The 27,431-nt window shown below is 47.6% G+C and overlaps 1 protein-coding gene across 4 annotated transcripts in view; it reads right to left on the bottom strand.

The window, feature by feature from the left end:
- Positions 1-294: 294 nt before the first annotated feature.
- The window catches only part of LOC129036475 (core histone macro-H2A.1), a 67,260-nt gene continuing 40,123 nt past the window's right edge, over positions 295-27,431 (bottom strand). The window contains exons 5-9 of one of the 4 annotated variants that reach the window (XM_054487681.2): positions 26,385-26,492; positions 16,734-16,824; positions 11,883-11,972; positions 9,160-9,334; positions 295-1,052 (exon numbers count right to left, since the gene is read on the bottom strand). In XM_054487681.2, the coding sequence (XP_054343656.1) occupies positions 887-1,052; positions 9,160-9,334; positions 11,883-11,972; positions 16,734-16,824; positions 26,385-26,492 (630 nt within the window). In that variant the 3' untranslated portion in view covers positions 295-886. Of the gene's footprint in view, positions 1,053-9,159; positions 9,335-11,882; positions 11,973-16,733; positions 16,825-18,851; positions 18,952-26,384; positions 26,496-27,431 lie in introns of all 4 variants that reach the window. The other 3 variants (XM_054487680.2, XM_054487677.2, XM_054487679.2) reach the window with 3 other exon arrangements.

Raw genomic sequence — 27,431 nt, forward strand, 5'->3', positions numbered from 1 at the left:
ATACACTCCCTCCTTCATCTGTGGAATGGGGAATGGGGATAACACCCTGGCCCAAGGGTCACACAGAACCAAAAGGTGAGACTTTATAAAAATTCTCTCTACAAACCACTGGGGCCAGCAGATGGCCCACACCCACCCAGGTTGCAGTGAACACTGTGGAGCATCCGAGGAGTTGTGGGAACAGGGTGGGGGTTGAGGGGGATGGACTGCCCTGCCCCCACATCCTGTGACTGCAGAAGCCGACTTAAGACCTGTGACTCACGGGCACAGTAACTGAAATACACCAGTCACAACAACAGTTTAACATTTTACTAAATCAACTCACACAAATTCCAAATTGCAAATATAATTAAGGACAACAGATTCTGCTTTGCCTTATTAAATCTTTCATTTTCAAATCCATCAATAAGACAAAAAGTAACCAAAAATTAGGTCTGTTGCAAATTCATGATTCTTCTGAGGGTGGAAACAAAAAGAACATTAGAGTAAAAAGAACGCCACTGGGTGTACGATAAAGCACCACAACACACGGTTACAAACGGGGCTTCCTGGCTTCAGTGACAGGTAAAAGACGCTGTTCTCTCCACTGCTGTGCGTCAATCAGGGTTTCATTAAAATAAAACTATAAAATCTCCTAGATTACACTAAGTCAGACACGGTCTGGAACACAGTGCTTAACAACAGTAATGCCAACTATCAGTGCTAACATAAAAACATTTTAGAAGGTCAAAAACAATTAAACTGGAAACCAAAGCCTTATTTTCCCTAGATGAGCAAAACTGAAAATGAAAGGGGTCCCACCTCCCAGTAGGAGTGAAGGGGATTTTTTTTTTCTTTTAAACTGGAGGTGGGGTACATGGTGCAGTTGGTTCTGTCGTTGCTCAGCCTAGTTGGCGTCCAGCTTGGCCATTTCCTGCACATAGATGCCTATACTCTCGCTGTCAAAAAGCACGAAGTACACCGTTTTGATGGAAGAGGACATTGTGGACACGAAGTAACTGGAGATGGCCTTCAGAATCAGCTGAGCTGCTGTCTGCTTTGGAAAACCGTTCCTGGAGAAGAGAAGACAAGCACTCAGCAACTGGGATGCCACAGGGGCTGCAGGACCTGCCCCACCTTACATGCCACCTCCCTCTGTGCTGCAGCTTGCCTTGTGTTGGGTCGGTGCCTGTTGAGCCCCGTGTCTGCTTGTATACCAGTGTGGGAAAGCCCAGTGCCCAGAAGATGGGATGGGGGACAGACAACTGGGCAGAAAGCTGGCACCTGCAGAAGGATGTGCTTATGTGCTTTTAGAGAAGGCAGCAGCCAGCAAACAGAATAGTGTTTTGTGGTGTGCATTAAGCCCCCGAAGTACAGTGTGAGCTCCTGACTTTCTTTTTCCATCATCCCTTTGACTAGCACAGTGCCTGAGCCATAGCCCAGGCTCTTGATGTCAGCCTCAGGGGATGGCTGCAGGTTCTCTGGGAAGGCACTGACCTCCATCCACCCACACAGAAGAGTTACCCCTTCACACCAGGGGCCACTGCCCAGGAATCCGGAATCCACCCTCTAACACACACCAGCGGTACCACCCCAGAGGCCAGAACGCAGGGAGCTGTGGGCTCTTCAACTCAGGGCTATCATCCAAGTTTCCAAGCCAAATCTGTTTGAATCCACACACATTTCCACTTCAAATAAATGTCATGTGGCAATTTTTGGAGGTAGGTGCTCTGGACTTAAAAATGTGAAATCAGGACTGGCAAGACTGGCCCTCACTGCTGTGGTGTGCCTGAGGCTGCTCCTGGTCAGCATGGCATGTGGGTAGCCCAGGGGACCCAGGAGATGGGCAGCTTGCCTGGTCTAGTGAAAACCTGGGTTTGGAGCCAGTGGCCCTGGATTCACATCCCTTACTGGTCCCATTTTACAGGTAAGGATACTGAGGATGAGTCTGGGGCCAGCTCTCATGGGTAGCTCTTTGTTCATTGGCAGATCTACAGTCACAGATCCGCCTGAACCTGTGGGCGTGTTGGTGTCCAAAGCGCTGGGCCAGCCCGCCTATTTCAGCTGGAGCTCTCCCTCACATGAGGCACCTGCTGCCAGGTGGAGGAGTTTCCAGAGGTGTAAGGTGGGTATCTACTGTAGTACTGCTAACTTCACTCACTGCATGCCTGTGCACTCTGAACCTCCTGGCTTGGCCCTGGAACATCTCAGCGGTCCACTGTTGACAGTGCACAGTGCATTTCACAGCAACAGGGGAAACCCTCTTGTGACTTGCTTTTGACCACACATGGCTTCACCCGGCTTGTGGAGACTTAGGAGCTTCTGGATGCCTCAGGAGTGGAGTTCACTCTTAGAGGGCAAGAGTGCCCCCAGCCTATGTGAAGGAGCCTGTGGGCAAATAGTGGGGGGCAACCCAGGGTTCCTTCACACACAGGCGGCAGCTCCTCAGCCACAGAGCACACCCACAGAGCAGCCAGTGCATACAACTCTTCCCACGAGAGGGGTCAGAGCTCCAGAGCCGCTCTGGCCACGAGAGTGGTGTTAGACCTGCGCAGCTTCCTCCTCGGAGACCCTGGTGATTCTGGACTAATAGGTGGGCCAGGATGGAGGGTGGCATGTATAGTGAAAGAAAAGGGCTCTGCTGAGAGCGGGCAGGTCATTCCTCTGGCACCAGTGCTGTTTGCAGATCTGAAATCTTGGCCCACACCAGGCAGAGCTGCCTTGACTATATTCACAGGAGTCAAGGAGCACAGAGGACAGGTTATCTGGAATGAGCCACGTTGGGAATTGCTTGAGGAGATAAACTCAATCTTCCATTTTTGGGGGGCATCTTTCCAGCAGCTCAGGCTGCTTCCAATTGTGGGCTGGGCTCCTTGGTCCTGTTGCAGCCTGTACTTGGGCCAAGGGCTTCTGGAGCAGGCAGAGCCCAGTCTGTGGATGTGACCTGGATCAACAGGGGCTGCAGGGTGCTGAGAGGAGCTGTGAGAAGTTGCATTTTGCATGTGAAGCCCAAGACCATGCTCTGCCAGCTCCAAGGTCCCTACAGTGAGGTGCCCTCCTGCCTGTCTCAGCCTCACACGTGCACAGGGAGCTGGGCTGGGCTGAGGGCCTGTGGAGCTACTGGAAACAGCAGTTGTCAGGTGGCCTGATGGTCTGCCTAGCTGATCTAGCCCTGGGGCAGAGCTTCTGTAGCTGCAGCCGGGCTGCATGCCCAGGCAGCTGTCTCCAACGGTTAGCTACATCCCACACAAGCTGGGTGAGATGTGGTATGATGCAGACACAGTGTAGCCTGGCCCATACCATGCCATGCCATGCTGACTGGGAGGTCCCAAGGGGTCTCCCTGGAACACACCAAAAGTGTGCCAGTCACTCCTGCCTATGACCAGTGCTTTCTGACACAGACCCCTCCTGGGGCTTTCCTTGCCTCTGCCTTGGACCCTTACAAAAGGGTATGTGACTTTCAATGAGGAAATATTCTTTTCTATTCCTCTTACATCAATAGTTCTCAAGCTTTAGCCTGCGTCAGAATTCTGGAGAGCTTGTCAAAACACAACAGTTTGATTCGGCAGGTCTAGCAGCTTTTGAGAACTGCTGTTCTACAAATAGCCAGCATGGACTTTATAATCCAAGCTGGGAGGGTGGACCCAGATGTTGAGGATATGCAAGTGGGGGAGAGAAGTCAGTATCAAATGTTTTAGACTTGCAGTGCCCACACCTGCCTACTGTCCCGTTAATAGCAGACCGTTCCACCGGAATGTCCCTGGCCTTGCAAGCATTTCAAGGTTGTTGGTGGGTGAACATGAATCTGGATTTGTTTCCAGGACAACCCTTTGTTGACAAATCCATCTCTCTGTCCTAGGAAGCTACAGCCCAAGGAAGAAACCCTGCTATGGGACTGTGGCTGCTCTGGACTGCACAGGCTGCCAGGAAGGAATGGTGGAGGTAACGGCTTCCCTAACGTTTTCTGGTGGGCCTCAAAATGTCTTGCTGCCAGTTAGAATGCTTGTAGCAAAATGGAATGTGTGGGTGGATGCCCTGCAAGAGTACTCCACACACAGCCCTGCAGCCTCCAGACAGAGGCAGCGGTGGCACATGCAGCAGCTGGGGCAGGTCAGACCCAGGTCTGCCTCTGAGGCATGGGTGGCCTGACAGCCCTACTCCCTCCAGGGTAGAGAAGCAGAGTGGTTAAGAGCTCAGGATTTCCCGGAGTCACACAGGATTTGAGTTGTGGTCCCACTTCGGTGCCTTGTTTCCCCATCCTGTGAAATGGAGTCAGAGTCTGGGACAAGAAAATGCAAAGCACCAGGGCATGGCAGAGAGTCTTCAGTTAAGAGGAGCTGTCTATAAAGTAGGTGGCTTTGAAGGGTCTTTTAAAAGGTTCATGCAGTAGAAAACCGCCCCCTCCACTCTCGTCCCTGGGATAGCTGTGACTGGGTGACTGCTGTTGTCCTTGCAGTTACACAGTGATAACTATGTTGTACTCAGACCCCAGAGATCTGCTGGCCGTGACCGTGGGCATGTAGCAGCAGGGGCTACACAGAGGCTCCCCAGTGCAGTACTGACTGCTTTCAGGAGCAGTCATACCCACTGGTGTTGCATCTTTGGCTTCTCAGCTGGGTTCACTTGCTACTTGCATAACCACGGCCCCTCTGAATAGCCATTCCTGCCTGGCCTGGCCTCTGTGCCAGCCACTCCATCCTACAGCTGTGCTGCCTACCTTTCAGATCAGATGCTGCAGAGCAAGAGGGACTCAGGGCTTCCACTCTAGAGTCAGAATTGGGTTTGAATCCCAGCTGCTTTGGGCCAGGGTGTTAACCTCTCTAAGCATTAATTTCCTCCACTAGAAATTAGGTGTTTCAGGGGTCTATGCAGTGATGACAATGGTGGTGATGATGAGGCTGCCAGTACTGCGGCCACCATCAGCCCCACATGGGAGATGAGTGCACTGTTTGTTGTTTCCACTCTCTTTCTTCAGCCCCTGACCTGGCCTGTGGGTTGTGTTTATGGCATGTTCCTTAAGTTCCTCTGGAGTCAAGTGTTTCCTACACCATAGGGCTAGGACCTTAAGCAGACTAAAGAGACATCTGAGCTTTCCCTAAATTCACTCCAGTTGTGTCTGTAATGCCCTTTGCCTTTCCCAAGAGTCCTGGACCTCAGTTTCCCAGGGCCAGTGCAAGATGCCCTCTTGGGTCAGCCTCCTCAGTAATGGCTGGGGGGTGTACACATTAGATGCTTGTCCCACGGTCCTGTCTGGACACGCAGGGACTCTAGGTCCACCAAGGACCACATCCCAGCTCTTCTCAGCCCTCTCCTTGAGTAGGACTTCACCAAGCACCCCTGCTCTCAGTGAGCTCACCTTCCAGGGCTGGGGCCAGGCAGGTATGCAGCAAATCCAGGCTAGGAGCTCATTAGGGACCTCAGAGAGTCACAGCAGGAGAGGCTGTATCCTGGGAGTCCAGGGAGATTTTTCTGGAGCAGACAGATTGCGAGCTTGCCCTTGATGGCTGGGGAGGAGTAGAGGTGGATTCTGGTATTCTTTGTCTGTCACTTAGGATATAGACATTCTTCTGCTAAGATTAGGTCCCCCTCGCACTGTGTTGTGGGCTGCTCTTAGGCCTTTACCATTTTTCAGTAATTGCCAGGTTGTTTGAAGTTGCCCCAGCCACAGGCCACTTTGATCCAAGTCATCAGGATCCTGAGCCGAGAGCAATGGTATACAGGAGGGAGAGCATTCAGAAGCGATGGTGATGGGGCCACCACTCCCCTGAGCTGTGCCCCCTGCAGCTAGAGTGGGGATGGGGCAGCCCCAAAGTGGCCTCTCACTCCAGGCCCCCAGGCTTTGGGTAAATGAAAAATTCTCCCCCATTCAAAGGTCTCTTGAGTTTCTGTCCTTTTATCTTGCCTCTGAGGCCAATGCTTAGGAGGGGAAAGAGGCTGATGGCTATACTTGGGCAGGTCAGGGAGTTCCCAGGTAGTGTTTTCTGCACAGAGAGTAGGCAGGCAGGGGGGCAGTCCTATGGTGGGATAAGGAGGTGGGACCTGGGGTCTGGCTGACCAATGGACCAATGGAGATGGGAGGCAGGGGTTCCATGAGCCTAACAGCTCTGAAGAGAAGGGCTTCTGATCAAATTCTCACTCTACCAAGTACAAGTTGAGTGACCTCAGATGAGTTACTTAACCCCTCTATGCTTCAGTTTCTCTGCCCTTGAAAGGAATAATGCTGCTCACCTTGTAGGGTTGCTGTGAGATAATGCAGATAAAGGGTTTAGCACCGCACCTGGGGCTCAACACATACCCATAAATAGTAGCTTGAAAAAAATAAACCAGCTTTTCCTTTTAAGCTCATAAATCTAAGGAAAGTTTAATCAAAGCCCCAAACTAGTATTCTCTATGTACTACCCCTCTGGAGAGGGGTCACCCCTAATATGAAACAGAGCTGAGGGAGTGGGGGTATCCATAAATATCGTGACCAGAATGGCTGAGGACAGGATGTCCACATGCCAGGGCCTCACAGGCTGGAGGGAGCCATCACACAGGTGTGGTTATGGTCATCTTCCATGTAGGCTGTGCCACTGGGCCTCAGCTAAGAGAGTGATCCTTTACCAATGACTCTTTCCCAACATGCTTACCTTTATACTGTTTTAATTCCAACATTACTTTCATGCCAGAGACACTGGATGCAACAAACAAGCTGTTTTATTTCCCCTCCTAAAACCCACTGTGATTTACTGGCCGGCTCTGGTGTAATCCCATTTTTTTTTTACTCATGAAAGAGAGGGCAGCTGTTTACACAGCTCTATGGGGTGAGGTCTGCCTGGCAGATGTGGCCTGGGTAGCTGTACACATGTGCTGCCTTCAGCATTGCCCCCCCTTCAAGCTTTCAATTGATTATTTTTATTCCTACTTTTTACTCCATGAAAAATGTAAATAAGTTTGTAATAACAGACGCTCTTTTATGAGAATTACTTTTATGCTTCAATTAAAAATTTCCCAATACCCATATGAAAGGGTGTGAAATTATTACCTCCAATAAAGTTTCCTATTGCCTCCCTCTTCGGAAGCACCTTTCATCAGAGCAGATCAAAGTGCATCCAAAGCACTAATTAACTGAGCCTCAGAACCATTTGTGAGGACAGGCAGTCCCTATAGCCTCACTTGCTGATAAGGCAGGGCACAGAGGCTGATTCATTTAACCAAAGGTCACACAGGACAGGAGAGCTGAGGGGCCTCACTCACAGAACCCCAGGACCAGACAGCCCAGAGATGCGAGGCCAGGGAAGGGGGAGGCAAGCCTGCCCATAGCTCAACAACTGGTGAGGGGTTGCTGGGGAAATGCTCATTCTGCTGTTTTGCCCTTGACTGGGAGAAGTGGGGGTGGCGGCGGGTGGCGGGCAGTGATACAGGCTCCAGAGAAGGTTCAGGCGCAACCGGAGATCTTTCCCCAGAGCCTGGTACTGGTGGGTCCTGCCAGTCACACATGGCCTTGGCCATAGAAAGCCCTGGGGAATGGTGGCAGTGCCCATCTGTCTGCGGACAAGGCCTTTTGCTAGGCAGAATGTCAAGTGACAGGAAGCCCACTCTGTACTAGTTCTGCCACCGGTACTTGAGGTGTGGGACCTCAGTGATGGCAGCATGCAGGAGGCAAAATCACGAGGCCTGCCTAAGCGGAAAATGGCAAAATCTACTCTCTACCCTCTCGAAAGTTTGGAAGGAAAGTGCTTTGGAGAGAGCAGCTATCTATCAGTTCAGGACATGGTTCTGAGGACTGTTGCTCAGGCTTGCCCAGAAGGAAGAGACAGCCTGCAGGGTCATAGGCAGTTGGTGCTGCACAGCCCTGCCTTCCTTGGGTGCTGGGAGGGGCTGATGGGCAGAGACCCCAGAAGTCTCACAAGCTGGGATGGGAAGCCCCAGGAGCAGTGGCAGGTACTCTGTCCAAAGCAAGCCACCTGCCAATACAGAACCCCAGGTTATGGCTCCACTTGGGCACAAGTTGTTAATAGCTGCAGCCTCTAAAGGCCAGTTTCTCTTTGCTTCAGTGCCCAATGCAGACCTCGAGCCTTCCAGAGGCCTTGGACTTAGACCCTTGGTAGGGAGGACCCTAGCAACGGGCAGTGGGACACAATCTCAGAGGTGGCTCTGCCCTGACAGGTCCTCATGTCTGCATCATGGGACATACTTCTGAAAGAACTCTGCCTTCTAAGAGCTCCTTTAATTTCTAGAGCAACCCTGAGATACTGCATGGGGGGATTATTATGCCAACTTCTCAGAATGGGGGTTAATTTACATGTCATCACTCACCGGGTTAGTGGCCAAGCCAGGACGCAACTCCAGGCCTGACCCCTAAGCCAGAGTGCAGTGCTGCTCCAACAGGCAGGAACCTGATAGGTTATTTGCTGACATGTGTCGGGTGTATAACCAGGTAGGTATTGTGGGGGTTGCCCTGAGCCCTAACTGCATCATCAGCTGTCGAAAAACTAGACTTCTCCTGTGGTGGTCCTCTGGGTATGTGTATGTCTTAGGGGTAACTGTGTTGCTCGTGAAGACCTTGGGGATTTTCCGGGACAGGAAGTGGAGTAGGGCCCAGCCCTGTTTAAATCTCACGTAATTCCCCATTCCATTCCACCAGGTCCCATTACCTCATTAGCAGGCCAGCAGGGTTACCCTAGGGCAGTAAGACAGTGAGTCAGGTAGAGATGCAGGTTCTCAGGAGGTGAAATATGCTTGTGAGTAGAAAGGAAAGGGGCAGAGGGCTTTATCCAAAGAATACTATGGTTTGGGGGACAGACCATAACACAGCTATAGACTTATTCTGAGACAGCCAAGCTGTTCATTTGTATCCCTGTATTCACACCTCCAGATCTTCTCCACCCAAGTTACCGTGCCCTTCAAAACTTACTCTCTGAGGTGCCATTTCTGTGGTCCCAGTACACACTGGGGTCCCCTTCTGTGATGACATTTGCTATCAAAACTGAAGTTTTATATCATCCTTGGGATTTGAGTCTCTCTAATTGTCCCTCACCATCATTTAATGTCTGCATTCTTCCCTATGTTGTGCTTCTGGTCTCCTTGGTTAAGGCAGCCTCCACGGGCCTTGCACAGAGTGAGAGCACCACAATTATGGGCCATGTGTGCGCAGAGAGACACACCCATGACTGATATGTAACAAGCATGTGCCCCTACCTGCCACTGCCGATGGATGGAAATGCAATGGATTTCAGCTTCTTATCATCAGCCAGGGCCAAGCAGTTTTTCACTGTCTTTTCCAGAAGTTCTTCACACTTGTCTGCACCCCAGACTGGACTATTACAGTGGATCACAAACTTGGCAGGCAGGCCGTGGCCTGCGCTGACAGCAGCTAGTGGTGCGAGGATGAAACAGAAACAGTGAGCTCTGGTTCACTGCAAAGCACAAGATGCCAAACACAGACCCACTCCCCTGCCACGGTGTATCTTCCTGGGCCCTCCAATGGCCTGAGTCTGAGGAGTTCCACAGCTGTCTGCTGCGTTGTGATTCCAACGTGAGCTGGAGCCAAGCCACACCCTTGGAAAGTTGGCATTATGATGTGTCACCACCAGGAATTTTGACCAAGTTTGTAGTAAGCCTCTCTCCACTCTCAGAAAGCATACACGGTTCTCCCAGAGGCAGAGCCTTACCCATCAAACTCAACTGAACGCAAACTCAACTCAACGTGTCAGAACATTTGCAGCCTCAAAATAATTGTTTTGGGTTTCCAACCCTTCTTCTTCAAGTCGATTGGTGTGCTAATTATCAACTTGCACACCAATATGATGTATTTGTCTCTACTATGATGTATTCTCTAAATCTCCCAGACCCAATTCAGGACAAAGCTACTAGGAAAGCAACTGCTTTAAATGATCTGCTAAGCAACCTGACCAGCATCTCCACTCTGCCATTGTCTTCTCCCTGCTGAGGATGGCCTCACTGTGTGAATAACGGATCCTGTTTATTTGTGGCAGAATTAGATTAGTTTTTAAGGAACTGTGTTTTTCTTTTCCTAGAAGACGGGTCCCTTTCTAGCTATACATCTCCACCAAAGACTTGCCTTTCCCTTGCCAGATCTAAGGACACAGGCCTGGGGTCTGCCACAAACTGCAAAGTACCATGTCTCCCAGAGCATGTTCCAGAATCCCTGTCCACAGATGCTCTGCAAAGAAGGTTTCCAGGGCACTGGGTTTAGCTGCATGCTACGCTTCTATACAAGAGCACACTAGAGTCTCCACACCACTGCTAAAGGAAAACATCCAAACTTTTTGTATTTGGTCGGGTATTTCTGAAACTTTTTTTTTTTTTTTTTTTAGGAATATCTGTCCAAGGGGTATGGTTTGTTATGGTCACGTCGTAGATACTGGAGAAGGAGTGATTTGTGGGTAGTGTCTCATGGTACAGTAGAAACAGCTCAGTCACAGGGTGTGAATTTGAGTCCTAACTCTGCTTTATGACTGGGCTTGAGAACTCTGGGCTGACCTATAAAAACCTGACATTGGGGGGTTGAATTAAACCAGTGGGTTTGTCCCCATGAGAAGTCACGGCTAAACTATGCATAGAAAACGACTGGAAAGAAACATTAACAGTGACTATCTTTGCACAGTGGAACAAGAGTATGTTTTATTCACCTCTTTATACTTTCAAAAATATTTTAAAACAGTTTCTAAAGTAGCCCTTAAAATCAAGAACAAAAATGTTATTGAAACAAGCAAAAATATCTTGAACCATGCTATACCTAATGGGTTTGCACCTGCTGTGGCTGAGGTTTCCCCAGCAGAGTTTGGTACATGGCAGCACCAAGCTGCCTACCAGGCCTTGTGCCAAGGGCTACCAGCAGGACTCAAGCTGGAACCCCGATGGGAAAGAACCCACAGGCTGGTCAAACAGGTGTTTTAAAGGGCCTGGGGAAAGGCCAGCTGCCCCAGGCTAGGCAGTTAAAACTGTGTATGCCTTCCCTTGTATAAATGTGGGACTTTGGTGGAACTGCCTGGGAGAACTTTATAATTTAGTGCCCTGTATGTCATGCCCCTTGCAGGTAAAACAGAAGTGGCAGAGCAGAGGTCAAAGGCACAGATCAGCAAAGGGAATCCTACTGGATCCTGAGACTAGCCTGGAAGGGGTGTCATTTGTCTCTGGGAATAGAGGGGCAAGGCCTGGTGGACCCTCCGAGAGAGCTTAAGATTCATTTTTTAAACAGAGGATTTGAAAGACAGGATAGGCACTGGAATCGGGTAGTAAGAAGAGAAAACCAGAGCCCCAAGTGAGGAAGTGGGTGATCTGTCCTCATACAGTTGGTGGGGGAGCTGGGCCTCCCCACTGACTGACTGGACTCTCAGGTCCTTAGGAGGTGCTCTGTCCTGCACACCCCAAATGACCACCTAAATTCAGGCCTGAAGCAGTAAGAAGTACCCTGCCTCCGGGTCTTAGCAATAATTCTCCCCACATCAGATGCCAAGTTGTTTTCTTCCCCTTACACCAGGGAAGGTGTAATTGGCAAATGAGAAATGTGTATTTATATGTTTCCACTTACAAACACAGATGGCTGAAGATTTCTAATTTGCATCTCTCACCAGCAGTTTTGCAGATGGCTCAGTATCACTCACTCTCAGCTCTTAGATGTACCAAACTCAGCTCCTATAATTTCTTAAAATTTGTGATCTAGACATCAAACATATAGGAGCTATTTTAAGTAATAAAAAAAATGCAAAGGTGATTTTCCCAGACAACCTGCATGTGATGAAACTCTAAGATGTAAAGCTACAGGCTGTCCTTGGCCTCCGTCTTGAAGATGCGGCTGAACTGCCACGCACCTTTGAATTCTAAGCCCTCTCACAAAATGGCTTTCCTAATACTGCATGTGCCACAACCAGATAAGCACGGTGGCTTTCCCACCTCACCTCCAGCTACTTCCAAGGGCCCGTTCTTTTTCCGGAGTTCCAGGACAGCTTCCACAAACTCCTTGCCACCTTTCTTCTCCAGCGTGTTTCCTAGACAAGGACAGGGTGGGGTCAGGTTGCCATTCTGTGTCTCTGGCACACACAGACACTTAGCATGTCAGGTGATTACATACTTCAAATGATCTATCAGATTTCCATCAGGCTGCAAAACAGGAACTAAGCCTTGGCTAAGTTAGTAAAGTGAAATTGAGAAGGGCTTTGTCATCACCAGTTACTACCCTCACATTGCTGCTTCACCTGGCTGTCTCTGCTGCCCCTTATTTGGGTCTGACTCAGGGTGATCATGGATGTGCCAAAGATGTGAAAGAGACAGGACATGCTTGTTTTTTGCAAACATGCTTGTCCTGGATGCTTTTCATTGGCATGAGATACCAGCTGGTACTGGTTTCCAAGACTAATGCCTGCCTTAGGTTTTCTTCTCTGTCTCTGGGGAGAACCCCCAAGTAAGGAGGTTTCAGCAGCATACAATGCTCCCATCAATAAGCCAGCTCTCCTCCTGGCAGCAGGCCTAGAAGGAAGTGTTCATACTTGGCCACCTTTGGACCAGCATTATTACCATGCTTAGTTCCTGTTTTGCAGCTTTGGTGTCATATGCAAATACAAAATAAAAATGGCCTCAGACGGTATTGTCTTAATTACACTAATGATTCAGAATTGTTTTCAGTAAAGAAGGGCAACATCAGAAGCAGAGCTTAAAGATTAATCTGTATTCTATAAAAAGCTTGGAAAGGAGGATGTCTAACTGCTCAGGACCAGATATTTTATAAAAGCCAATGGAGATTGGGAGCAATGTGTTTTCTTCAATTAGGGCACCTGCTAAGTAATCAATTCCTGCTGTGAAAACCAAGTTCCCAAACAAGATCACCAACACCTATGAGAACTCTTGGTTGAGGCTCATGTGGGATAGCAAGTCGCAATCAAAGTTAGCAACAAGATCAGCCTTTCAAGTTTGGCCAAAATGGGGTCTGAGTCTTCCTTAAGCTCTGATTCCTCAGTTTTGCACATTTTAAAGTACTTTTCCTCACAAGAGGACAAAATACTCCCCTTAAGATTCACATTTGTCTTGGAAAATTCCAGGTGCACCTGGCACAATTCTGGTATGGGACGGTCAAGGTGCATCGGAATGCACCAGCCCAAATTCTCTTTGGAGTCACCCTGCGATGACTAGGGTTAATTATCTTAGTGAAACTTGCCTCCTTTGAATGTTTGTTCTGCAGGGGTAAACTAACCCCAGGAGGTGTCTGGAAAGAAGAGTAAACAGCTTGGGGTTTGTCCCAAATAAGAACCAGGGCTAATGGCTAGGACTGGGCCTGTACCTACCCGCTGTAGGAAACCTGGGGTGTGCAGATGAACATGACCAGCAGCCATAGCCCAGGGGAGCTCTCAGCTGTGTCCGAGAGAGGGTGGTACAAACTTAGCATCCTTGAGGTGGGATTTTGTGTTACTCTTCATGATCTCAGACTGCCCTCCTGCCTTTACCTGTCCTGGAAAGCAGCACAGGCTTTAAATGGCAGAGTGAGAATGTCACACCTGTTGCTGCTGCATGTTTCTAGTAAAGTCAGCATCAGAGGTGGGAGCTGAACGGGCCATGCACTGGAGGAAGCAGGCCGGGGGCTTAGAGCCCAACTCCACCACCACAAAGTGGATGCAACCCAGGCGAGTGAGACCCCAGTACAGGTTCACCTAAACTATCCCTGCAGCTGAGAAAAAGGAATCTGGAGCCGGAACCAGCTGGATTCCACACACTGCTGCCCCTGGGGCCCAGTCTAGCCTTCACTCTTAAACCCATTCTCCAGCTTGAGGCAGGGCAACAAAAATGCTGGAGGCTGGACTAGTATGCGTTCTCAGTCTTTATCAAATTAACTCTTTGGTGAGAACTGAGAAATCTGAAAGGTAAAATAATGTTTTTACTTTATCATGATTACCAACTCCTTTCTAAAATATTTAAGAAAATGGGCTGATTTATAATTAAAGGTGTTTTATCTTAGGAAGAGTGTTTAAAATTTTTACTTATAAATATTGCTTTAATTAAAAGTGAAATTTCCAAGTTAAAATACACTTAAATGCATTTCCCAAACTTAAAAACTGAACCCTAGATTGCAGGCAATCAACCCAGTCAGGACTTGACTCCTACACACACATATGTATGCACATGTTCATGTAGACACACGTGTACTTTTTAACAAGAAACAGGCCCATTTTCAACCATATTGTCAACACTCTTATTGTAAGACTCTTGCTTTTTAGGCTTAACTTCAGGGTTAATCATAAAGCAATTGGCTTATTTGCCCCCAAGCATAAACGTGTTACTCCCATGAGAACAAGGACATTATTTCATGCTTAGAAAGCAGGCATAAGTATCAGTGTTCAAAACAGCCTAAGCGAAAATTTAGGCTTGGACAAATGTCAGGCTAGGCCTGTGGTCTATTTCACTGTTAGAAAGAACTTTTGATGGGTAAAAGTTAATCACTGGGGCTAAGCATTCCTGCACTCGGATTCCTTCTTCCAGCAGTCTCAGGACTTCACACCAAATATGAGAAATGGAGTGATTACTAGCTTCCTCTTTTCTCCTCTCACACATCAAAGTGGGAGCTGGAACCAATTGAGGCCATGTAGGAATCTGGTTTATCATTGGGATTGTAAAAGATATCTGGGGTCAGTACTGGTTTGGACTGGTCCGCTGGGCAGAAAAGCCCTGAGGGGCTTTGGAAGACTGGGTTCTGACCTGGCAGTCTTTCTGCCTTGGCCAGTTGGGGTGTCTGAACCTGCTGAGGATTTCTGCAGGTGTGACAGTGTCGGTGAGTGATGTGTGCCAGGGTCCTGGGCCCAGATTGCTCCTGTGGCTTGGAAGCTAATAATTCCCCACCCTGTGCCTATCAATGGGTTGTAGGCGAACATGTCAGAGGAAAAGCATTAGCACCATCCTTATTCCAAAGCGACCCATTCCAGTCACAATTCAGGAAGGACTGGGCTCTTCTGGGTGGCACAGCTGGGTCTGCCTGTTACTTCCCCAAGGCTTCAGCCCTATCTCAAAGCTGCAACTCTGCCTCCTGGCATGGCTAATCCTGCTGGGCACGGCCTTCCTCAGGCTGCAGCAGGCAGGCCAACTTTCTCCTCTCCCTGGACCTGCGTAAGATACTTTTGCCTAGAAAGTTTCATAATTCCCATTCACCAAATGTCCTGAATGGCAGGATGAACCCAGGCCTTAGTTACTCCCAGCTATGACAAAGACAAGCCCTTAGCTGTTCATTTATTTTTCTCTAAATAAGTACTTCCCTTCTATCAAATTTTCATTTGGTTTAAAAAGGAAGCATCTTTCCCTTAAGCTGCCTGACTTTGGAGCTCTTTAACTCCTCCAAAGTCTTGTGAAAGGGGAGTTTAACTGCTTACAGCCCGATTTCATTTTGGCCTGGCAGACTTGGCAAATTCTGACTTTCCAACCAGTTTGTCTTTCCATCCATGTCCAAAATCCAAAATGCCCAGGAGAGTGATTAGTCCAAATTGCAGTGGCTGGGGAAGACTGAACAGCAGTCTTTGTTAGTGATGCCAAGCAGAGCCAGGCAGCCAGAGATTGTGAGCTACTGCACATCTAGCATCCAGGACCCTTGTGAAAATCCTGATCTCCTCATCCTTCCAGATGACTTCACTGTCTGCTGACTGGAAATGTAACCATTCTCTTTGGAAGCTGGTATTTGAATCCACACTCACAGGGCTGCTCTCAGGACCAGCACATTTACTATAAAAATTATATTTACACATGAGTGATACCTTACAGCAGGCACCAATCATGAGCCAGGCTTTACAAAACAAGGTGCTTTGCTTACATTTAATGTAATTCCCATCATTACCATTCCTTAATAGATAGGGAACCTGAAGCACTGAGGAGTTAAGTGACTTGACCAGGCCCCATGATCAGTAAATGGTGACAGTAGGATTCCAGTTCCTTCCACCTAGCTCCAAAGCTGTGCTTTTTTCTATCACACATGGGTGCCTCCTCCTCAGGCCCCTCAGTGTGTTCTTAAAGCAGGACACTATTTGATACTCCTGCCAGGAATCTGCAGCCTCAGGATATGGCATCTCAAGTGCCCTCTGTCTTGGCCACCCTCAGCTATTTAGCACACCAGGAATCAACCAACAATGCCTTATCAGCTCCCAGGGGAAAGGAAGGTGCTTTCTGGGTCTAGGATGATGTTTCTCATGAGTGGTCTAAGGATACCATGTCAGACTGAGGTGATTTTCACGCACCTGAAGTCTGAGAACCCTAAGTGTGGGCAAGCATTTGGAAAGGGTCCTCCTTGTGCACCTGAGGCTTTAAGGCCATTTTCAGGAACAAGTGTGCTTCTGACATGGAGACAGATTGGCGGGGGTCAGGGGGGTGGGGGTGGTGACCTGTGCACAGGCATATGTGTCTGTCTGCTCTTCAGAGTGCACGGAGGTGGTCTTGGATGTCACTAGGTCCATGTGACTGTATTGTTCCTGCAGCTGAAATCATCTGTGAACCCAGTCTCCAACAAAGCTGTGCCTTGTGGGGCAGGTGAAGAAATGATTCTGCTGAACCAGTTTTCAAACCAGAAATGTCCATTCGTGAGCTGCATCAGCCAGGATGCATGACATCCTGGCTGACGGCTAGCTTTATTACTCAGGTTCACAACCCAGGGACAGGAGACAGGGTCAGGACAGCTGGAAGTGTGAAATGAATGCAGCCCTGCATAGCTGTCAAAGGATCAAGCTGTCTGCAGCGGCCGACTGACCATGCACACACACACTCGGCAGCACCCGGCTAGGCATTACCTACTTCACCACCGATGTAGAAGTCAGTGTTTGTCGGGTGAACGACAGCATCACTGTCGATCGAGGCAATGTCAGCCTGTACAACTTGCAACTATAACAGGTAAACAAATGTATATCAACTGTGTTGGACCGAGACCCACGCACAGGCACATTTACTAACGCCCCAATGGCAGGGCTGGCCTACCTGGTCGATTCCAACATATGAGCCCAAGGGGCAATCAGTCCACGCAGTGTGCGCACATGTGGATGGGGGTGAGGACAGGAGGAGGAGGAATATCAAATGTGACATGTTTAAATTAAACATTTGAATGACAAGTCCAAAAAAAGAGAAACACACACATGAGATCATTTCCAAAGGTTAAAAGAAATAAAATGAATGCCCCGTTTCACTTCGCAAAAGCCTATAAAGCTGGCATCCCACTGAGAAGGCTACTAAAACATGGCATCTGTTTAAAAAAAAAAAAAAAGTGGACCATCAGGCCAACCAAAACAACAAGTTTCTCCATTCTGTCTGCAGCAGTCAACTCGCAGGCTTTGATTTTTATTCTTGTGACATTTACCATTTTGTCTAACTTCAAGGGATTTCTCTTGAAAACCCAGAAAACAGTATTGATATATGTAGAGGATTGCCTTTATTTTTTCCCCTCAACATATGGGCCGATCTCTATCAATATTTTTCCAGGCCCATCTCTTACTCTAGCCTATCTTATTTTTATGGTTTAATTTTTTTTTTTTTTTTTTTTTTTTTTTTTTAAACAGGATCTTGCTGTTGCCTAGGCTGGAGTGCGGTGGCACAATCATAGCTCACTGCAGCTTCGAACTCCTGGGCTCAAGCAATCCTCCTGCCTCAGCCTCCTGAGTAGCTGAGACTACAGGCACGTGTCACCAAGCCCAGCTAAGTTTTTTATTTTTTGTAGAGATGAGGTCTCACTATCTTGCCCAGGTTGGTCTCCAACTCCTGGCCTCACTCAATCCTCCTGCCTCAGCCTCCCAAAACGCTGGAGTTACAGGTGTGAGCCACTGCACCTGGCCTTTGTATTTTAGTATAAAATGTGCTTTGGATAGAATCCTTGCTTTTTCTAGCTTGTGGCCTTTTTTTTTTTTAAGTATCTGTGTAAGGCAGTTGGAAAACAAGTTCAAGCTGGACACTCTTGAGTCCAGTCCTCATGTTTTCAGCCCACTGTTGCACCCAGTTTGTGTGGGTCAGGCCTGGGCTCATGGAATGAGTGTATCTCCCAGTAAGGAAGTCTGCTATCTGACAAAAACAGCAAAAGCTGAGGGCTCAAGGGATACAAAATAGATTGCAGTTGAGGGTTAGGAAGGAGGCTGCATCTGTGTGCCTATTTCCCCTGGCAAGCCTCTACATCGAAGAGCAGCAGAGCAGCCCTGTCGTGCCATTGAGCTGACAGTGCCACATATGCAAAGATAAAGCCATAGAGGCAGGACACTTGAGGGGCACCTCTCAGCCTGCCCTGAACCATCTGCCATCTTGAACAGGGAGACACCATGGCTCTGGGGCAGTTTTCCTCCATAAGAACTCACTTGGAGATATTGCCCTTCTGTTTAATACCATCCTCTAGCCAAATAAGTCATGAAGGTGGCATTCAGTCATATACTGTTTTCAGTTCTAAAAAAAAGTTGAAGTGATGGTAGTAAATTGTGGACTAAAGACAGCTTAATAGCATACTGATGTGGCTTGTCTTCTCTTTCAAGCTTTGTCATTTCTAATTACGGTTTAAATGGAGAAACTATCATTTTGTAGTTACCTGAGATTTTTCAGTTCTAAAGTAAAAACAAAAAAAAACAAACAAAAACCAACACGTTTAAAAATCCCCCCCCAAGTAACCAGCAGTCAGTTTGATCATTATGGAAGAGAATTCAGATGGCAATATATTTGCAATTGAGGAGAGAGTAGCCAATCACACTTAATGAAACAGACCGTTTACACTTGGAATGGCCTGGAGTAAGTTGATATTCAGTGTCTACACTCAAATATCAATCTTGGATTTGGAAATTTGGCTTGACCACTGTAAAGTCTGGGAAGATGAAATGCCTAAATTCTGGGTTCCATAACTTTTCATCTGACAGCTGGTGGTGCCGAACCCCGTCCCCAATTACCTAGGTCATCTTTAAGGTCAATGTCAGCATTGGTAGGATTGATTATGGCCTCCACCTCAAAGCCGGCTAAATTACTGATTTCACTGTGAATAAGGTTCAGCTGCAAAGAAAAGCATGAGGTGGGAAATAACAGGAGAGCTGGGAAGTCTCAGAGAAGGAGCCTTGGGATACAGGTAAAGGACAGTGGACACTCCAAGTGCACGAGGCACAAAAGGGAAGCAGGGAGTTGCTGGCTCAAATGAACCCATTTCAAACATAAGACTCAAATGCTGCTCGGGATGCGGGAGCAAGCAAACTAGGATGAATGTTCAGAGCCTGTGGGTGGCACCTTGGACAAAAGAAAGCACAAGCTACAGTGGACGAGGAGATCAGCTTTCCTTTAAAGGGACTTGTGATCTGGGGGCCAAAGTAAGGCAGCTATCAGGACCTAGAATGAGTACTCATTGCTGAGGGTTGGGGGCTGGTGGATGTGACTGTCCTCATCCTTGAGTGCTAGGCTGGTGCTAACATCCTACCTGGCTTGGGCAAACCTCTAAGGGCTCTGCCATTGTCTTCCAAGTGACTATGGGCCTTTAAGGCTGTCCCCATCACTGTGACTGCTGGCTGGCCTCCCTGCCCTGCTCAGGGTGGCAAGAAGTGAGAATAGTCTGTTGCTTAGTAACATCTAATTTACGTGCCCATTAGTCATGTAATGCTGAAGTTCCCTGGTGAAACCCAGGGGAGGAAGGTTCTCCAGCAAGACAATGTGTCTTTTAAATGGTTTTCACCTTGTTGGTCAGGTTGCTCTGAGACTCAATGGGTGGCTTATTGAGCATTTTCCTTAAGTGTTATATCCACCCAGTGAATTTGTTCTTTCTGAAGAGCCACTGAATGGGTGTCCCCCAGCCACTGTTACTCTGTTACAATGGCAACCCTGGCATCTGAGTATTCGAAGAATCCTGAGTTCGAAATTCTGTCAGAGGGGCAAGGGGAATTAATGGGCCTAGGACTGCTGTCCCGGGTCCTGCTATTCCCCTTGCTTTTCTTTAGGTACAAGCACCTGCAGGAAAGCTTGCTCTTGCACATGCTCTCACAACGACATTGCTCACTCTTCCGTAACATAAATTCCTAACACCTGCAGACAAGTGCAATGCCTGAGTAGCCCTAGCAGAGCTGGTGCTCAAGACTATGACCTAGGCCAGAATAGTGGCTGCAGTCTGCAGGGTTTACCAGGGCATGGAGCTTTGTCCAGGAGCTCACCCAGGAGAGGGCTGTGCACAAGACACTTGGCAAGGAAGCTCCTGGCAACAGGGCAAGTTGCTGCATTTCTAGGGCCAAACATTTTGTTGAAAACAAAACCAAACAACCTGGCACTCCAGAAGCATCGGAAATATAAACCCCCATTTTTGAGTCCCAGAAACAGTCAGATTCTCAAAGAGGGATGTGCTTACACTAAGAGTCATCCTCTGGGAGGAAACAGTTGTGGAATTAAGTTTTGTCAAACAGCCAAGGAAGAATTCTGGCCAGGGCAGTGGACTTCATTTTTGGTTAAAGACTCAGAGAAGAGGACCAAGTATTAGTCATATGGACTTTCTGGGTTATTGCTCCTCGCACTATAGAGTGATTTAGAGGCCACCCACACCCTTGAAGCTGAAGGAAGCCATGGGGGTGATCTCACAAAGCGAAGCTCTCAGCAGCTCAGAGCCCTGGCACCAGGACAGAGGCACAGAAAAGAGACAGCCTGGGGGCTGCGGCCTGACTGCTGCCACCGGGGAGGAGGGGTGTGGGCGGGCACAGAGTGGGGGGCCTTAGGGTAAGGCAAGTGAACTCTCAGGATTTAGAACAAGGCAAAGGATTTTACTCTATTATTTAGTTCTGCATTTGGCTCCAAGCAAATGCTATTTATAAAAACTCAAGCCAATACTCCCCACCACACACCACCAAAACACACGCCACACAGTGTGAAGAGGCAGGAGGTTGGTGAGGAAGGCAGGCAAAGGAGAAAAAGACTCGATCTACTCAGTGTAATGTGGATGTGTATGCTTTTAAGGCATCTATAAATTCCTATGTTTAAAACAATACATGTTCAATCCTTAAAATTCACACAATTTTTTCCAATTGTATAGATGCTTCTGGTGTTATATTCAGAAAAGCTTCATTGGAAAAGTAGCTATTTTGGCGGGCTCTGCTTCAGCTAGCCAGGAAGACCCCCTCAGTGGCCTGTATCTGACTCTCTTCTGGGGAGAACCACCTGCTCTGTCTAGGGGAATGGGATTCTCTGGGGGAAACTTGGATTTGCTGAAGGAAGGGAGCAGTTGTGAACAGAACTCAAGCTCATGGAGAATTCCCAGCTTCCTTTGGACTCACTACCTTCCCTTCTGACCACAGGCATCCCCACTCTTGGAAGTGCAGACTACAGTACCTCAGGGAGCCACTACTACTCAGCATTGAGGATTTCCTGCCAACCAAGTGCTGTTTCACTCTTCACATCTGTGGATGAGGCTAGAGTTGTGATTTTCCAACTATGCTCTGCTATGCACTGGGGCTCAGCAGAAGTCCTCAGGGTATGCGGCTGAGCCACAAAAGTTTTGTTGCTATAAAATGTGTACAAATATGTATTTTTAAACAATCTTGACTAGAAAGTGTGTGCTTGGGATGTGTGCATCAGGGGAAGAGAATGGGAAGGGGAGAAGACAAATTAATTCAAGTACTTTGGAAGGACAAATGGGTAATCAGCTTGGCAGGTGGGCCAGTGGGCAGAAGCCAACAGTGAGATGATCATGAACGAAGACAGTAGCTCCACTATACAGAAGAAAGCCCATGAGCATAGCGTGCAGATGGACCAGGTACACATGTGTCTTGACAGGCTCCCACTGTCCAGTCACAAATGAATAAGCGAGATAAAGCCAAGACAGAGGTCCAGTCCTAGGAGGCCCCAGGGTCCCCTCCCACCAGCCAGGGTCAGATCCAGTGGGGTTTATCAGCCAGAGGGGTGTGTGTCCATCTGAAGTACATGGCAGAGAAGTGGTCCTTGTGGGTTAGGAAATCAGATTTCTGGGAACTGTAAAAATTCCCAAAATTAGTCTTATTTTCTGGGAGGAATAAGGATCATTAATAGTTTCAGAATTTGAATAAGGTGACTGCTTCTTTGTACCATCGTCAGGAAAGATGGAAAACTAAGTTTTAAACCACAGCATGAGGAATTTAAAGCAGCTATGAAGACGGTTAGCCACTGAGGAAAGTAACCATAGGGCACTGCCAGTTATAGAGCAGGAGGGGGTCCTGCGTGGCTGCGCAGTTGGCAGACAGGGTCGTAGCCAAGGGACCTTCAAGATCCCTTCCAGCACTGGGATCCGATGATCCTAACCTCACTGGCTCTGCTGGGCCAGCTTCTGATACAAGCAGTACCCGAGTCTTCCCTGTGGTGAGGATGTCCGTGGAAACCCTTGTTCTTTACTCATGGTATATGCTCATCAGAGTATAATCTCTTTGAAGGCAAGAGTGGGTGTGGCCCCCTAACCCTGAGTGATGCACAGTGCCTAAGCCAGTGCTGGGGTTCCCCTGGGCATGTAGAGTTACAACTGAACATCAAACATCCTCAGATATAACTCAGATAAAATGACTGCCCCTGCCTGCTTTCCTTTAAGGCATGGTTAATGGAAATGTCAGAGCTCAGAAATTGAGCCCTGGGCCTGGCTTGTATCTGAGGCAGCTCAGAGCCAAGCTGTCCTCGCCTGGATGGGAGGCTGGCCCCCACCATTTAGGGCAGGGTAGGAGGCGGTCTGTCGATGACGACAGGGAAGGAGTGTCTGGATGGACATGCAGACTGCCTGACCTGACCTACTTGGCTACAGGAAATAGTACATTCCTTCTTGGTTCTTTTAAAAAAATATGATTAGAAACCCAATTTTAGTTAATGAAAGTGACTGTTAAAATAGTGCCTGAGTAGTATGTTAAATCTAGCCTGTAACTGTCAGATTCTGGTGTCTCTCATTTTCTCATAACAGACAAGGAAGGAAGCCTGGCTGACCACCTAAAATGCAGTTATTTTCCTGTCCCCAAAGTTCACTTCAACGAGTTTAATGGGAAGGGCAATGTCTTCCATAGGACCCTTTCCAGTCTCCTCCTGAGAGCTGTGTCTTCCCTGGGGCACACTCCAGGGCTGGCTCCTGCCTTCACAGCTGTGCTGTCTGGCTCTCCCTGCATGCATGCATGCATGCCCAACCTGGATTTCTCCAGAGGCCTTGGGCCTGGCAGCAGAATCTAGTGTGTCCAGCTAGGAAGAGCCCCACAAAGATAAGGACATGGATAGATACGGCTGGATGTCCAGATGGCCGATAGCTGAGCCATTCCTTCATGGCTTTGTCAGTTTCCTAAACTGTCTCAGAAGCCAGTCCTCAGCCATAGTGGGGGAAAGGGGTGAATGGTTTTTCTCCCTCACTGATGCTTCAACTTCAAGAGCTCCCTTTCTCCTCACAGTTCTTCCAGCCCCCAGGAGAAGGGTATGTGGATCAAAGGGAGAAAACCCATGGTACGTTATGCCTGCCTTGAATGGACTGCGAGCTGGGGTTGCCATCTTGATCATTTGGGAGGTAAGGAGACTCATCACAGCCTCAGAATGCCTTCCCAACTCCTTCAAATAATACTGACTCTACCAAGAAAACTTAAATCATTTACTACCACTGACACATTAGACACATTAGAAATGTTTTTTCTGAAAATTTTAAAACCTCTGAAAAAAGGCTGCAAATCTTGGCTGAACACAAAGCAAAAGCATTTAGTTGACTCAGATTCACAGCACTGATTTCTTTTTTAAAACAATTCAACAATATGTGTGAATACTGGGCAAAATCAGGGAGTAATGGCTATGATGACTCCTGAGACTTCAGTATGTGAAATACATCATTAACATCAATGGTCAGGCTCCTAAGCCTGGGCCATGCTTCCTGAGTAGCTGAGCAACCATGCCTTACAGGGCTGTAGCATGCACAATATCACCTTTCTCCACCCCAGCTTGCTTGCAATCTTCAAGCACTGGTTTCAATGTCACAGATAGAAAAATGAGATTCATAGGACACAGGGTACCATATAGTCACCATTCTAAAGTACCCCTTTTGAAACATTTCCTAAAATCCAAGTCAAAATTAATGTCTATAACATTTTAAATGTGCTTTTGTAAAAACTGTGTTAGTTTCATGATTTGCCTTTTTTACACTATATGCCATGATTTTCATCTGACAGTAATAGCCAATAAAAAGCCAGAAAGTAATGCTTCAAAATAATGCTCTAATGTATCAACGCTCACTCCATCTCATGCTGCAGGGGTGTAGGATTCCAGAAAGGGCAGTTGGAACCCTAGTTTCTAACACTGGTGCTTAGGCTGACTTAAGATGCTGCTTTATTTTGTAAACATGGAGTTTATTCTGCTAAACAGTGTCTGCAGCACTAGATTTTTGGGCACCTCTTCCTGGATATGTGAATCTTGGGTCATAAAGTCGCAAGCACATTAAACAGGACGGGCAGTTTCTTGGTAGCCTGGTGTTTTGTTTTCACCACTGAAAAGGCGGTGATATGGGAAAGAAGGCTAGGTGGTCTGTCTGGGTCTACATTCAGCCCCTCTTATGGCTGACCATTTTATACTGGGTTGCAGCTTAACCATTCCTTTCAAATTTTCCTTCCACAAGTTAAGATAAGCACATTAATTTCACTGTTAAGCTAAGCTCACTGCTTTCATTCTCCATTTTTTAAAATAACATCAAATGATATGTTTGTAATTTATTATAGACTATCGATACTTTTCTATGGCTTTTTATATCCTCACCCTACCAACTCTGAGTAGGGAACAGTCATTATTAGCCAAAATTTTACTCTGCTGTACTTTATTTTTATTCGTGTGATGCCTGGCCCTGAGAGCAGGTGTATCTGAAAAGGAAGAGTTGAGTTGCTGAGAGCTGACATGTTCCTGGCTCTTGGGAGAAGCTAGCAAGATGTCTGTGGCCTTTGCCCCCTCCCCTCCAGGGCTCACAAACAGAGCCCAGAGGAGGCTGTGATCCCATTTCTTTCAGAAGATCACAGCAACAAGAAGGGCATCTGCATTTTGCATGGACATTTTTACAGCCATATTTGCTGCTACTTTGGAAATATTTTAGTTCATCCAGCAAGGGAGGTATGAGGAATTCTGATCTGAGGCTGCCTTTGGAGTGGCTGGCAGGAGGTAGCAAGAACACAGGGAGGGGAGAGGCCAGGGTGGGAGTGCCTAAGGGCAGAGTGGGGAAAAGAGGGAGAAGGTGACCCCAGGGGCTGAACTGCCCTGTATTTCAAACGGAAGTAATGTGGATGGGTCACGTTAACTTTCAATACATTACCCAAGGAATAAGTTACAGGGGTGAAAGTAGACCCAGGCAGTTGTCTTCACTGCTGAGTCGAAATTTTTAAAGGAACAAAAAGTATTTTAAACAAAAACTTTCAAATCCCCAGACCTTAAGATGACAACTAGTGCTACTTTTTCTTTTGAAAAATGCATACAAAATACAAAGAATGGTTAAAAATGTAAACAGTAATGGTTATTTTCTGGAACAGAGTCCACCACAGGAATTGCATCATGAGAGAGAGTGCAATTAGTGACAGAACGAGGGAAAGGGGTAGGAGGAGAACTTGCAATGACGTGAGCGAGGGAACCGTGTCACTGTGATGCAAAAGAAATTGACAGTGAGGGTTTAAAAATGATGCAGCTTCAGATCCAAGTTTGTTACCACATTCAAACTAAACACAGATTAACTTGGAAGGTCAAATTCATTCCTTTAATTTTTTAAGTATAGGATTAAAAAATTAAGAAGGGTTTAATTCTTTCTTCCCACCCCTTTTTTGGTGTCAATAAAGAAATATTAGTTAACTCTCATTCTCAGGTCTTAAAAGCCTTTGCATCATTTTTATTTTCAATAAAAGTGAATTGTCTTTTACAAAACCATGGCGTCCTGGCAAAGTTGCATCACTGGGGCGGCTGAAAATATATTGCCCATGGTTAAAACAAACAAACGATTAGCTGGAAGAGTCATCTGGTGGTTCAGTGAAGAAACCCAGTGCACCCATCAGTACAGTCTGAAAACAATCCCCTGTAGAGCCCTGAATCAGACCTGAGGCTCTACCGTTAGTGCCCCCCAGGACAAGCAGGCTGCCGGCTAGGTTGTTCACCTTCCACCACCAAGGCTTGACTTCTGCCTAGTTCCCTGGCTGGTGCTATCTGATGACCAGTTTATCCCACAGAAGCAGCTCCTCCTCCAGACTAACCAAGGGTCCCCATCTCCCACAGGAGCCTCCTGCCCTCTTCTTTTTTACTACTGTCTCCCTTCCCCAGCTGCCAGGGTCCTCCCTCAGCATTGTGGCCTCCCCAGCACTTAGCCCTCCCTGAGGCCACTCCCAAAGCTCACAGCCCACTCTGTCTACCCACGAGGCTGGGAGTGGCCCCCGGGACCCCCCCAGCCTTCCAGTGGAGGTGGCCTGTGCCCATCTGTCCCTTGGGGCCCTCGAGTAGACTGAGGCCGCGCATCTGCCTACCTTCTGGCCAAGGAAGAGGCTCTTGGTGGAGAGGACTGTGAAGCCGTCGGCAGGTGTGCCCTCGGTCGTGCTGTCGGCGCTGGCTGCCTTACTGACTTCACCCTGCTTCTTCTTGCACAGACGGAAGGGTCAGAATGTGGGCCACATGGACACAGGCATCCTAACAGAGAAGCAGCTCCCAAGCCTCACCCATAACACCCAAGGGGAAACAGGAAACTAAACCACAACCAGTTCTCAGCATTTCTCCAAGGGGGAGCTCAGACTCATTTTGAGGTACAAGAGTTCTATGGCGTGTGTTAAGTTATATTTTAATCACTTTATGATCTTAAAAAAAACCAGTCACTTAAAGGTAAAACTTCACTTTACAGTGATCATTTAGAATAGAACCATTTTCATAAATTCAGACCAAGTAAATGTCTCTTAATTAAGGATCTTTAAGTGTCTTTCCTTTCTAGATGTCTGTAATACTATTCAAGCTTAAGAAGAAAAACTGTTCTAGGTCACTAATTCTCAAAAAGCAGACTAAGGACTATAACCCTCTAACCTTCCTGACTCCAGAAGGTCAGACTCGCTTCCACCCTCCTTCATTAAAGCCAGTGTTAGAGAAGGAAGCATGTGGTGGCTGTGGTGAACCATCTGTCTCCCTGGGGACCCCTTGACCCATGGTTCTTGGCTTGGTCTTCAGCTTCTTCCTCAGCATTATTAAGACTGAAATATGTATGCCCTGGAGTTCCCAAGGATCTTCTGAGAGAGGTACATGACATGGAGAGTTTAAGAAACCAACTTTCGGATCCTCTACTTCCTAACATTTTCCTACAACTGATCTGCCCTAAGAAGGATCTACACCTGTGGTCAAGGTTCCACGCCAGAGTTCCTTTCATAACTACCTTCCTCCCACTTCCCAGAGTAAATATTAATATGGCACACCACTGTGGGAGTAGGGATGCATGTTTTTGGCATATTTCTATTAAGGACAAAGCCTGTATTAGAAATGGATACTTTGGCTAATTTGGAGATTTTCTGCATTCAAATAAATTGTAGAGTAAG

This window comes from Pongo pygmaeus, chromosome 4 (genome assembly GCF_028885625.2).
Source record: "Pongo pygmaeus isolate AG05252 chromosome 4, NHGRI_mPonPyg2-v2.0_pri, whole genome shotgun sequence".
NCBI lineage: Eukaryota > Metazoa > Chordata > Mammalia > Primates > Hominidae > Pongo > Pongo pygmaeus.